This window comes from Erythrolamprus reginae, chromosome 8, assembly GCF_031021105.1.
Source record: "Erythrolamprus reginae isolate rEryReg1 chromosome 8, rEryReg1.hap1, whole genome shotgun sequence".
Lineage (NCBI taxonomy): Eukaryota > Metazoa > Chordata > Lepidosauria > Squamata > Dipsadidae > Erythrolamprus > Erythrolamprus reginae.
In genome coordinates this window covers 35,145,361-35,158,920 of record NC_091957.1, presented here as the reverse complement: position 1 = coordinate 35,158,920, position 13,560 = coordinate 35,145,361, and the positions used below count along the sequence as shown (strand labels likewise).

Sequence of the window (13,560 nt, the reverse complement as noted above, 5' to 3'; positions counted from 1 at the left end):
TTGACGTGATAGCCAAAACCAAAAATCCAGAGGCCAAAAGTTAGTTGAAAACAAGTCACGGATTTAAGACAACGAAAGTGTTGTTCCCCAGTGCCAGCAAGCAGGCGCTTTGTCCCAAGCTTCCCACCATTTATGTTTCTTCTGCCCTATCTGGTTAGGGACAGGACAGTAGTTCTCACTTTGTGAAAGCAATTGGAGCTGGGAAATCTGTCATTAAGTGATATGCTCATCAAGTATGATGTCTACTTCGCTAAGTGCTGGAAATCCAGTTACCATGGATCCAGAGACCAAACGTTAGTTGAAAACAAGTCACAGATTTAAGACAATGAAATTGCTGTTCCCCAGGGAAATAGGAGAGCCCTGCTGGATTAACCAGGTCTTCATCAGATGTTGAGGAACGGGGACAATCTCATGATATGTGGGAATACAAATGAGTCGCCAGATACCTTGCCGGTAGAGTGAACTGGCCAGAGAAAGATCTGGAACCTGTTCACAATGGATGGATGTTTCCATTTCAAGTCCAACAGACAGCAGGTGGAAAGAGGACGGTCAGAGTCTGGTGAGGGTCAAACCCAAGGCATCCAGAGAGTAAGTCAGCAAGAGGGCACCCAAAGAGGAGCTGCTGAGAGAGTGCCCGAGGCAGCAGCAGACGTGGGAGGAAGATCAGGTGGAAAACATGCCATGGCAAGAACCTGCCTAGAATATACCACCGACAGATGGCTGAGATGGCAGACATTGGGAAACGCTACCAGTGTCTGGAAAGGGCTGGACTAAAAGAGAGGCCATGATCGTAGCAGCCCAAGGTAGCTGACACGAAGCACCTGATTCATGGAATCCGGGATCTACCACACTAGACAGGATCCAAGGGGCAGGCTGTGCAGAGAGGCCTCAGAGACAACCCAAGGTGCCATACCAATGCCATAGATCATTGGTTATGACCTATAAAGGTCCTACATGGCATCGGACCAGAATACTTGTGGGACTGCATTCTGCCGCATGAGTCTCAGCGACTGGTTAGGTCCCACAGAGTCGGCCTTCTCCAGGTCCCATCAACCTCTGGAATCAGCTCCCCCCAGAGAGTTGTACTGCCCTCACTCTCCTAGCCTTCCATAAGAACTTCAAAACCCATCTATGCCGCCAGGCTTGGGGTCACTAGACCAGTGATTTTCAACCTTTTTTGAGCCACCGCACATTTTTACATTTACAAAATCCTGGGGCACACCACCAACCAAAATGACACAAAATGACATTTACGTCCAGTCCTGAACAGGATTAGAAATCGGGACCATAGGGTGGAGTAGCAGCTTCAACTACTCACCGCGGCCACACAATGGCAAGTGCAGGCAGCCCAAGTGGGGACCTTCCTGGGTGTGGATGAGAGGCGGCCTGCTATTGGTTCATCGCTAGTGGTCGGGATGAATCTTAGAAGGTGATTGGTCACTGAGCGTTCCATGTGCCTCCACTCTTCCTGTTGCCGATAGCTGGAGGGATTGTGAGGGGAATGTTTATGTTTGGCTGGAGGCGGCTGGTGGTGGCCCGGATAAATGGCCTCTGTGGGCCGTATCCGGCACGCAGGCCATAGTTTGGGGACCCATGTTTAATTTCCCCACGGCACACCTGACCATGTCTCACAGCACAGTAGTAGTGACCAGAGAATGAAATGGCCTTTCCCAAGGCCGAAAATCAGCTGGCAAGCATGCGCATGTACGCTGGAGCTGAAACATGGAACAGTCCCATGTGCCCTTCCATACGTCTCCACGTGCCATAGGTTCGCCATCATGCGGCTAGACCCTCTTGAGCAGGGGTCCCCAAACTTGGACACTTGAAGACTTGTGGACTTCAATTCCCAGAATTCCCCAGCCAGCATAGCTGGCTGGAGAATTCTGGGAGTTAAAGTCCACAAGTCTTCAAGTGGCCATGTTTGAGGACCTCTGCTCTTGAGTGTAAATGGGAGAACCCACACAAGATCATGGAGAGTACGGAAGCTAAGATCCTGTGGGACTTCCAGATCTACACGGACAGGCAGGCCCTGGCCAATCAACCAGACATTGTGGTAGTAGACGAGGCCCAGAAGACAGTGGAGGTGATGGATGGAGCAGCGATATTCATTCATTCATTCATTCATTCATTCATTCATTCATTCATTCATTCATTCATTCATTCATTCATTTTATATGCCCCCTCTCTCTGACTAGGGGCGGCTTACAACATATAAAAAAGAACAATAAAATACAATACACTAAATCTAATTAAGTAAAATTAAATAAACTACAGTACTCTAAAATCATTAGCTATATCAAAAATCAATCATACCCATTCAAACAGCAACCATACTTAACACCTGTTGGCCAGGGGGCTAGGGTCTAATTGCCCCAGGCCCGGTGGCATAAATGAGTCTTAAGACTCTTAAAGAAGGCAAGGAGGGTGGGGGCAGTGCGAATCTCCAGGGGGAGCTGATTCCAGAGGGCCGGGGCCCTCACAGAGAAGGCTCTTCCCCTTGGTCCCGTCAAATGACATTGTCTAGTTGACGGGATCTGGAGAAGGAAGACTCTGTGGCACCTAACTGGTCGCTGGGATTCATGTGGCAGAAGGCGGTCCTGAAAGTATTCTAGTCCAGTGCCATGTAGGGCTTTATAGGTCATTACCAACACTTTTAATTGCATCCGGAAACCAATTGGCAGCCAGTGCAGTCCGCGGAGTGTTGGAGAAACATGGGCATGCCTAGGCAGGCCCATGACTGCTTGCACGGCTGCGTTCTGCACAATTTGCAGTTTCTGAACACTCTTCAAAGGCAGCCCCATGCAGAAGGCATTGCAGTAGTCGAACCTCGAGGTGATAAGGGCATGAGTGACTGTGAGTAGAGACTCCCTATCCAAATAGGGCCGCAACTGGTGCACCAGGCAAACCTGGGCAAACACAAATATCAAATTTCATTACAATACAATGTAATACCAACCACCAAATTCTTAATTAAAATTATTAATTTATATCTCTTTTGTTTTTGTATTCTTTATTTATCTTGTGCTATCTCCTTTTCTAATTTTGTCACCTGGATTTCAAAGATTGTTTTCTGTTCTCATTCAAGTTCAAAATGCTATTAGTTATCAAAGTTTCTACCGGCTATTTTATTTTATTCAGTTATTTATTGGATTTATTTATTCAATATGCTTTTATCGAATAAATCCATGCCATAGTGCTTCAGTCCATCCAATCCACCCACCTCAAGGTTGATTTAGCCTTCCATCCGTTTTGAGGTCGGTAAAATGAGGACCCAGATTCTTTTTTGGGGGGCATATGCTGACTTTGTAAACCCCTTAGAGAGGACTGGAACGTTCTTGTTAAGTGGTATATAAGTAAACGCTGCTGCTATTGCTATTCTGATCACTTCCATGCTTCTGGTTCTGCCATTGTTTATCATTGTGCTGCTCAGTCTCCTGGATTATTAATCTGACAGGATTTCAGAGAAGTTTAAAGCTTTTGTCATTCAGGGTGAGATGATATACGAGACCAAGTGAGTTTCCCAGAGGTTATTCTTAGATGGAATTTATACCCAGGGGAAGGATTTTTTCAGATCAAAATGCCAAATGCACAATCTCAATTATAGATAATAGTGACCTCCTTCTGGATTATTAGGCCAATTTTGTGCTTGAGCCACAATCTGTTTTTGATGGCCCTGCTAGCAGGGAAATGCTTAGTTGTTAAAATTGCTGATTGTGCTCAGCTTAGAAACAGAGGGCAGGTGTAGTTAGCTAAATTTAAATATTAGTTCTAGAGATGCAGGCTGGAATTAATTGGCTTTAATTGACCTATTTAAAGGAGGTTTATCTGAGGAATTGCAAGATTAGCTAGGTTTGACGGGCAGAAGAGTCACGGTAGTGCAGGAAATGTCAACCAGATAGTTGACATAACTATCTCTTTCTCTCTTTCTCTAATCTTTTCCCTTCTACTTTTTGACTTCATCTTTATTTTTATTCCTTTCCTATTTATATTATTATATATTCTCTATTTTGTGATTTTTTAAAATGTATATATTTAATAAAGATTTTTTTTAAAAAAAGAAGTTACAGTGGTGCAGTGGTTAGAGTGCAGTAAGGCAGGCTACTTCTGCTGACTGCTGGCTTCTTGTAATTTGGCAGTTCGAATCTTACCAGGCTCAAGTTGACTCATCCTCCCATCTTTCCGAGGTGGGTAAAATCAGGACCTAGATGATTGGGGCAATAGGCTGACTCTGTAAACCGCTTAGAGAGAGGTGGAAAGCTCTGTAAAGCGGTATATAAGTCTTAAGTGCTTTTGCTGTTGCTATGGTAGACTTTTCCGAGGCGCTGTTCCAGCTTTACACGAACACAGGTAGAAGGTCAGGACCGCTGGAAGTAGATGTGGAAAAGGAAATTCTCTTTGGCCCAGATCCTTCCTTCCACTCCCTGGGTTTGGTTGGTTTGGTTTGGAATTCAGAGCAAGTCATTTCGAAGAATCCCTCCTAGAAGTATCCTTGGTCTGTTTATATTGTGGCCCCTGTGCACATTTTGCACCTGAATCTTGTTCCTGAGGTGGTGTCACTCTTGGGGAAGGACAGGCAGAAGTGGGCGCATGCGCGGAAGCAAAAAACCACGGCCAAACATGGGCACCCTTGCATCTCCATGTGCGATTTTGCTACCTGCACCGGCAGTAGCATAATTGCGCTGGACTCCACTAGCACTCAGAGCCACGGAGGCGAGCACACGTCATCGTTCCACCTTAGCAGCCCACCTCTGAGTATAGGTAGTCCTTGACTTACCACAGTTCGTTTAGTGACTGTCCAAAGTTACAACGGCATTGGAAAATGTGACTTACGACTGTTTTTCACAGTTATGACCTTGGCAGCATTCCAGATGGTCAAAACCCAGATGTTTGGCAACTGGTTCATATTTATGACAGTCATTATGCCTTGGGGTTACGTGATCCCTTTTGTGACCTTCATACAAGCGAAGTCAATGGAAGAAGCCAGATTCACTTTACATCGGGGTTAACTGACTTATCAACTGCAGTGATTGACTCACTTAACAACTGAGTCAAGAAAGGTTGAAAAATGGGAAAAAGTCACTTAACCAGAGTCTCACTTCACAATGTAAATGTTGGGCTCAGTTGTGGTCATAAGTTGAGGGCTACCTGTCATTTTTCTACTAGGACCTATTAGGTCCTTTTTCAAGGAAGAAACTTACTTTATCAGTAAAAGCCGCCCCCCCCCCCCCTCAAGACAATTAAGCGGCTTGTAGAGTACTGGCATTTGGCTCTGTTTGTTGTTCTTTGCATACTTCAGACGTGCATTTTGGGCTTTAGTGCCTGATTATTTTATTGCCTGATCTCCACAATCATTCATTAGCAAATTTTACGATGCTACCTGACTTCTCTGTTCCCATTGTGCAGGGGCTGAAGTTGGTGTCCGATTTTTAATTCTCAAATTGACTGGGTAATAGAACCTTTGCTAGCAATGTATTTGCCCAAATCTCTGCAGAGTTTAGGACTCTTTAATAGTAAGCTTTACTTGTTCTACCTGCCAAGTATTCTGATGTGGCTGATGGATTTGGAGAGGAAGAAACATGTCTTTGTTCTTCTCATCATGCTAATTTTGACTGCAGGTGCTCGAATCACTGATAAATATGGGAAGCACATTTATTTATATGACTTACCGGATTTTTCAAGCTATAAGACACACTGAGCTATAGCGCACCTAGCTTTTTGGGAGGAAAACAAGGGGGCAGGAATCTGTCTCCCAGGAATTTGCCTCCTTGCAGCAAAGAGCAGCAAACAGCCTGGTTGATTTAGCATGAGCACTTGGTTGACGGTTGGATCTACTTTCCAGAATACTGCCTATCAGCTGTTCGAGGCTGTGGGGATCGCCGCCCATTGCCGCCGCCACCGATTACTGCCTCTGTGAGTCTGTGCCCCCCATTTTTGGCCTGTTCCAGGCCGTAGGAATTGCTGCCGCCTATTCTCATCTCCTAGAAAGGGCTGCAAGTGAGACACGCGGAAGTGACTATGGGCAGTGGAACAGCTGATAAGTGGTATTCCAGGAGGCTGATCCAACTGCCAATCAGCTGCTTGTGCTAAATCAGGCTGTGCTGAAGCTGACCAGGCTGTTTGCCGTTTGCTGGAAGGAGGCAAATTGCTGGGAGGCAAATTGATTGTCAATCAGTGTTGCTTCCTAAGTGGACAGAGAGTCTTCGGAGAAGGGCGGCATACAAATCTAATAAATAATACATTGTAATTATAAAGTTGAAAATCTGCTTTCTCCTCAGCTATGAAGCTGCTCACATAATATACACTGCTCAAACAATAAAGGGAACACTTAAACAACAGGATATAACTCCAAGTAAATCAAACTTCTGTGAAATCAAACTGTCCACTTAGGAAGCAACACTGACTGACAATCAATTTTACCTGTTGTTGTGCACATTCAGCTTTGTACAGAACAAAATATTCAATGAGAATATTTCATTCATTCAGATCTAGAATGTGTTCTTTGAGTGCTCCCTTTATTTTTTTCAGCAGTGTATATGACGAAAGCTAAAAAGCTTGAAATAGATCAATACCAGTCTCCCTTTATTGCTTGATCAATTATTTGCAAGTTTGGAATATATAATGTATATATATTCAATCTTGAAAGACCATTGTATCATGCTCTGGATTCCCCAGAACATGAAGCCTGGGTGGGTGGGGAGGGAAGGAAGGAAAGAAAGAAAGAAAGAAAGAAAGAAAGAAAGAAAGAAAGAAAAAGAAAGACTGGCCTCTGTTTTTCACCCTGACTTTTCCTTCTCTCTTCTTAGATCCCAATGCGGTGATGCCAGAGCAGCTGACCACCAGCCGGCCCAGCAAGGATTCAGGCAATGCGGGGAACATAATCACACAGAGCCCCCATCACAGATTCCCCTCAGTGGTGGAGGTCCCAGGGAAGCCAGGTAAGACCCTCCACCGCCTGGCACCAGACAAACACCTGTGTGCAAGGACAGCTTGCATTTTTCTCCCACTGGGGTTGCTGCTGGTGAATGGGGATGGTTGGTGTTCCGCTTGCTGGCAGTTCGGATTAGTTCGCTTCCTTCCACTGCCCATTACTATGCGAGCTCCCTAGTCTGAGATATTCCCGGGAATAGTTCAGGCTGAAAAATCCCAGGGCTTTAGGGGGAATGGTGATGTCGTCAAGGTGGGAGGTATGGTTTTAATTAGAAACATAGAAACGTAGAAGATTGACGGCAGAAAAAGACCTCCTGGTCCATCTAGTCTGCCCTTATACTTACTATTTCCTGTATTTTATCTTAGGATGGATATATGTTAATCCCAGGCATACTTAAATTCAATTTCAACTTTTTAAATTTAATTTTAACTTTTATAACTTACTGTTGCTATTGTATTGATTGCTGTGGCTGCCAAGAAACAAACACTCTGAGCAGCAGTCAGAAGGTCTGGGCTTATTGAGCCCAGTGATGGCGAACCTTTTTTCTCTTGTGTGCCAAAAGAGCATGGGTGTGTGCTTTCACGCATGCGCGAGTGCCCACACCCATAATTCAATGCCCCAGGAGGGCGAAAACAGCTTCCTCCACCACCCCCAAGAGGCCAGAAAAAGCCTGTTTCTCAACTTCTGGTGGGCCCAGTAGGCTCGTATTTCGCCCTCCCCAAGGCTCCAAAGGTTTCCCTGGAGCTGGGGGAAGGTAAAAGCGCCCTCCCCCATCCCCTTGGAGGCTCTCTGGAAGACAAAGAAGCCCTCCCAGAGGCTCTGTGTGAGCCAAAAATCAGGTGGGCGGCACACATATGCATATTGGAGCTGAGCTAGGGCAACTGCTTGTGTGCCAGCAGATATGGCTCTGCGTGCCACCCGTGCCATAGGTTTGCCATCATTGACGTAGCCTGTACAAGGGATGACTGGAGGGAACTGGATGTGACAGCATCCTTCAAATACCCAAAGTGGGGGCTGTGGGTGGGGCAGAGTTCTTCTCAGTTGTCCCAGCGGCTGGGACCAGAATCATGGGAGGTTCAGGCTGTAACTGAAGAGAAGGTTGGGAGACACCACCCAGTGGAACAGGTTACCAGTAGAAGTGGTCAGTTCTCCTGTGGTGGAAACCTACAAAATGAGTCTGATTGGGTCATCTGTCAAAGATGTTCTGAGCAAGGAGGTTTTGGTACCTGGTTGGTTTCTTGCAGATGTCTCATCACCTCAATTTGGTGAACATCCTCAGTGTTGGGAGGGAGCGGGGTTCTGAGGAATGTTCCCTGACCAAGGTTGGAGTAGATAATTGCTCCTCCCTACTTTTTGTTTCTGCAATTTTTGTGATTTTTTTAAAAATCGGGAATGTGTATGCTTTTTTAAAAGAATGTCGAAGGAAAATATGTTTTAGTAATACTCTTTATGTTTTTGTACTCAAGTGGCTAAACACCCTACAAAAGCAGCTTTTAGTTGATGAGCTATGGCAATAGTAGGTTGGTTTCCAAGGTTTGTGAGAATAAGGAGGAACTTTCTGACAGTGAGAGTGATCAACCAGTGGAACAGCTTGCCTGCGGAGGTTGTGAGAGCTCCAACACTTGAGACTTTCAAGGGAAGACTGGACTACTATTTGTCCAAAATGGTGTAGGGACTCCTGCTGGAATGGGGGGTTGGACTAGATGACCTTGTAGGAGGTTGGTCTGCATGACCTTGTAGGTCACTTCTAACTCTAACAATAATCTAATCCTAATCTAGTCTAATCTAATCTGAATGAATTTATAGGGAAGATGGGCTACATAAGTCTCATTCAAACTAGATCAAAAAGGGAGAAAGTTTTCCTTGGTAGCATCTGGAAGGGATCTATAGTAACAACCTTAAGGAAGGCACAGCAGCTGATAGTTTCCCAAATTCCAGACAGCTCCCATGTGAACTGGATGATGCAATGGCATTCCGATGGAAACACACCAGTGTGAGAAAGTGTGTAGGTGTGTAAAGGAGTGGTGTTTCTTTGTATGAGGATTTTAAAAGAGTTTTGGGAGCGAGCGAAGATGGTGAGACGGGAATCCTTCCACGGAATAAATGGAATTGAGAATAAAAGAGATGAAATGATTTGGAAAGAAACACAAAGGAGCAACTGTTGCAGGGAGCATTTCAGACATTTGCCTAGGAGTTATGAGAGTCATCAAATAGTGAATCTGAAATAAATTCTGGAAAGGTGCCTAAGGGGGGGAAAAAGTAATAAATTTCATAAAAATATGGAAAGGGACACGGCTGCGAATAAAAGCCGGCTCAAAAACATTTATGGGGCATCTGTTTGAGTTGTTTAATCCTGTTAGGGTGGCCTCTGACACCCCCCCCCCCCTTTGGAAAAGTGTTCCCCTACACAAAGTTATCAAGAGTGACTATTCAGGGGGCTGGGTGTTTTTAAGTGTAGAAAATTATTTAAGCAAAACACTGATCAAAAGAGAAAGAGACGAATGATTTGAGAAGTTCCTTTTCACATTATGTTGGCAGGCAGAACGTGCAGGTTTGTCCCTGGGGGAGGGGGTGATGTTTTGGGAGAAGGGAACTATAGGTTTGCCTTTATACTATTTCCTGTAGGATAGATATATGTTTAAACATGCCTGAGATAAACATCTATCCATCCTAAGATAAAATACAGGAAACAGTATAAGGGCAGATTAGATGGACTAGGAGGTCTTTTTCTGCCGTCAATCTTCTAGGTTGCTATGTTTCTAGGGAAATGCATCACTGGGGAAAGACAGGTGATGAGGGAGAACATAAGAACATAAGAAGAGCCCTGCTGAATCAGGCCAAAGCCCATCGAGTCCAGCATTCTGTGTCACACAGTTATACATGGGGATCTTGAGCAGAAAGAGAAGGCAAAACGCTCCCTTCCCCTTGACCCCCAACAAATGGGACTCAAGGGAATCCTGTCTGCCTCAACCAACATAGAGGCGGCAAATGGACATCCGTTTCAATAACCACTGATACACTTGGCATCCACGAATCTGTCTAATTATAGCCTTGAAGCTATCCAGGCTGACAGCTGTCACAACCTCTTCTGGAATGGAATTCCATCAACCAAGGACTCTGGGTGAAGAAATATTTCCCTTTATTTGTCCTCACTTTCTTACCTATGAGCTTTAGGGAGTGCCCCCTTGTCCTAGTATTGTGTGATAGAGAAAATAATTTTTCCCTATCCACCTTTACTATCCCATGCATGATTTCATACACAGGGAGGATGAATGTGTATCAAGTTTTCAGGAGCACAAGAATAAACCTACCTTGAGGTTTTTTAGAGCAACTTTAAGACTTGTGGACTTCAACTCTACAAGCCTTAAAAATTGCCAAGTTTAAGGGACCCCCATTTTAGAAGAAGATTAGGCGACGCTGTGGTGCAGCCAGCAAGATTGTGGATCCCTAAAGGGAAAATGGGGTGCAACTGAACCCTGGAAGGAGACAAGAGAAAGCCTACTGATGGCTGGTGACTCACTGCTGCATGAAAACGAAATAAGTAGGTACTTACCACACCTTGCTGCCCCAGGAGCAAAGATTAGGGATGGGGACGTGCAGCTTCTAGTGTTTTCCCAGTCCAACAACAATTATCCCTACCTGCGAATACATGTGGGGGCAAATTATCTTGCAGTAAAAGAAAAACCCCTGCAACTGTCTTTTATCATGGAGGTGGAAGAATGTGGAAAGAAATTTAAGTTCTTGGGAAATCGAGTGGGGCGTCCCCTTGTTTTTTTACAGAATATATGGGAAAAAAACCAGAGTTGAAGGAGAATGTCAGGGTTCCAGATAGCATGAGTTTAGAAACTCAAATTTTTCATTTATACTGATAGTAGAGATCTTAAAAGCTGTAGACTAGTAATCGGGTCAACAGATAAGTTGACACTATTTATAACATCTGATAAATTTATAGATATGAATTTATCTCTTTCTTCTTTCTTTCTTCTTTCTCTTTTTTATTTTTCCCCTTCTTTTACTTTCTTTCTCTTTCCTCTTCCTTTTCTTTCCTTCTCTCCCTTTCCCTTTAGCTTCCCCCCCCTTTAAGTGTGTGACTTATAACCGTATACTGTACTTAAAATTCATATACATTTGTACCAATATTTGCATAGTCCTTTTGCTTTATGTATCCCTTCCCCTATTTATTTTCAATAAAGATTATATTTTCTTTAAAATAATAATAATGAAAAACAATTATCCCTACCTGCTAATACATGTGGGGGCAAATTATCCTACAGTAAACACCCCCTCCCCTGCAACTGTCTTTATCACGGAGGTAGAAGAACTTGGAAAGAAATGTAAATTCTTGGGAATTTGAGTGAGGCATTCCCTTATTTTCTTACAGAATATGTGGGAAGAAAACCAGAGTTGAAGGAGAATGTCAGTGTTCCAAAATGACTATATCTATTTATTCGATTTTTATGCTGCCCTTCCCCTTAGACTCAGGCCGGCTTACAACATGTTAGCCATAGCACTTTTTAACAGAGCCAGCCTGTTGCCTCCACAATCCGGGTCCTCATTTGACCCACCTCGGAAGGATGGAAGGCTGAGTCAACCTTGAGCCGGTGATGAGATTTGAACCGCTGACCTACTGATCTACAGTCAGCTTCAGTGGCCTGCAGTACAACACTCTACCTGCTGCACAACCCTGGCTATATAAACCCTGGGCCGATGGGAGAAGGAAAGTTCTGCAACCACAGCCACAATTATTTGCACCATGGATTGCCAATCTCATGATGGGTTATACTCTCGCCCGCTCTGATGAAAATCTGGTTATGTCCAAGTGCTGCTAGTCCTCGACTTATGACTGCAGTCGAGCCCCAAATTTATGTTGCTAAGTGAGATATTTGTGAATTGTGCCCCATTTTACAGCTTGTCTTGCCACAGTTGTTAAGTGAATTGCTGCAGTTGTTGAGATAGTTAGACGGTTGTTAAGTGAATCTGGCTTCCTTGTAGTTGACTTTGCTTATTCCGAAGGTTGCAAAAAGTAACCCCCGTGACTCCAGGACACTCCAGCAATCACCATAAAAGTGAGTCAGTTGCCAAGCATCTGACTTTTGATCAAGTGGCCACGAGGGTGCCGCAGTCGATGGTCATAAATGTCAAAAATATTCAGGTCACTTTTTTCAGTACTGCTGAAATTTTGAACTAAATGGACTGTTGTAGGTCGAGGACTGTCTAAACGCCACATTTGGTGGAGCAAAAAACCACTTTCAAAAATGCAGTCAAAAAAACTGCAGGGATTTTGACAGTGACTGACTGAGTGACTGACTAACACACACACACACACACACACTGCACAAAATAATGGATTGACAGGTGGGGGAGAGAGCTTGTTTTGGGCATGGAGATTGTTTAGCGGTGGGACCCCTTTTCCACAGAGATATTTCTTTTGGTGTTAAAGAGATCGTGGTCTACTTGTTCTAACCTAATTTGTTTCATCAAGTGCAGAGAGTTGGTTTTGGGCACCATGATTCCGGTCCTCATGAAGGATGTCCTGAGAGCCTGCCTGCTCCCTTTCTAGACTTTTCCTAATTTCTCTTTTCTTTCCTCACGTGCCAGACCCTGTTAACCAAGATGGCCATGATACCCAAAGACCGACCGATGGATTCTTCAGCTCCAAGGTGGCCGTGTTTGCCGCGATAGGAGCCGGCTGCGTCATTTTCGTTCTTATCCTCATCTTCCTCATCGTCCTCCTCCTCAAGATCCGGAAGCGGCACCGGAAGCACACGCAGCAGCGGGCGGCGGCCCTGTCGCTTAGCACCCTGGCCAGCCCCAAGAGCAGCGGCAACGCCGGCTCCGAGCCCAGCGACATCATCATCCCCTTGCGGACTACAGAGAACAACTACTGCCCTCATTACGAGAAAGTGAGCGGAGACTACGGGCACCCCGTCTACATAGTCCAGGAGATGCCCCCCCAGAGCCCGGCTAACATTTATTACAAGGTTTGAGGACAAACCTTGCCGCCCCATCGCAAAAGCCCGCCGGGTGCCAGGGGAGAAGAGGAGGCGGAGGAGGCTCTGCTTGCCCCCTCGAGCACTCCCCGCCCTTGATTAGCATTTAGCCTTGTAGTTTGGAGCTTTTCGGACCGAGGATTTGAGGGTGGGGGGGTGTCTTCTTGTCCCCCCCCAGTCTGCTCCCAGCCCGCTTTGTGGCCCTCACTTGGGCTCTGTGCCTTTCTCGCTCTTGAACCCACCCGGGAAACCCCAAATGGCCGCTGCCTTGCTTTGAGGGTAGATTCTTCCGGCTCCTCCTCGTTGTTTTGTTTGGGGGGACGGCAGTGGGGGGCATTGTTGGGGGGGGGGGGGACCACACCAAGCCTGGCACTGCAAAGGGGGGGGCATGCCAGTCCTCAAGGGGCAGAGCTTTGGGCCGCGCTGAGGAAGGAGTCTGCCTAGCCCCATCTTTTATATATATATATATATATATATATTATAATTCTAAAGTATTTTTTGTAACTTTTTAAAAAAGAAATGAATTGTGAAAGATCGGACTCGTGAGCTGCCTCCTGCGGTTTCCCAGCACAAGCTCATCTGCGGTCCTGCCCCCTCTCCTACCCCCCCCCCATCCACTCATCCCACTTTGGACGGTCACCT

At 45.4% G+C, this 13,560-nt stretch overlaps 1 protein-coding gene across 1 annotated transcript in view; it reads left to right on the top strand.

The window, feature by feature from the left end:
* Window positions 1–13,243, top strand: part of EFNB1 (ephrin B1) — a 113,494-nt gene extending 100,251 nt beyond the window's left edge. The window contains exons 4-5 of the mRNA XM_070758291.1: window positions 6,804–6,935; window positions 12,527–13,243. Of these exons, the coding sequence (XP_070614392.1) occupies window positions 6,804–6,935; window positions 12,527–12,915 (521 nt within the window). The 3' untranslated portion in view covers window positions 12,916–13,243. The remainder of the gene's footprint in view (window positions 1–6,803; window positions 6,936–12,526) is intronic.
* Window positions 13,244–13,560: the final 317 nt, after the last annotated feature.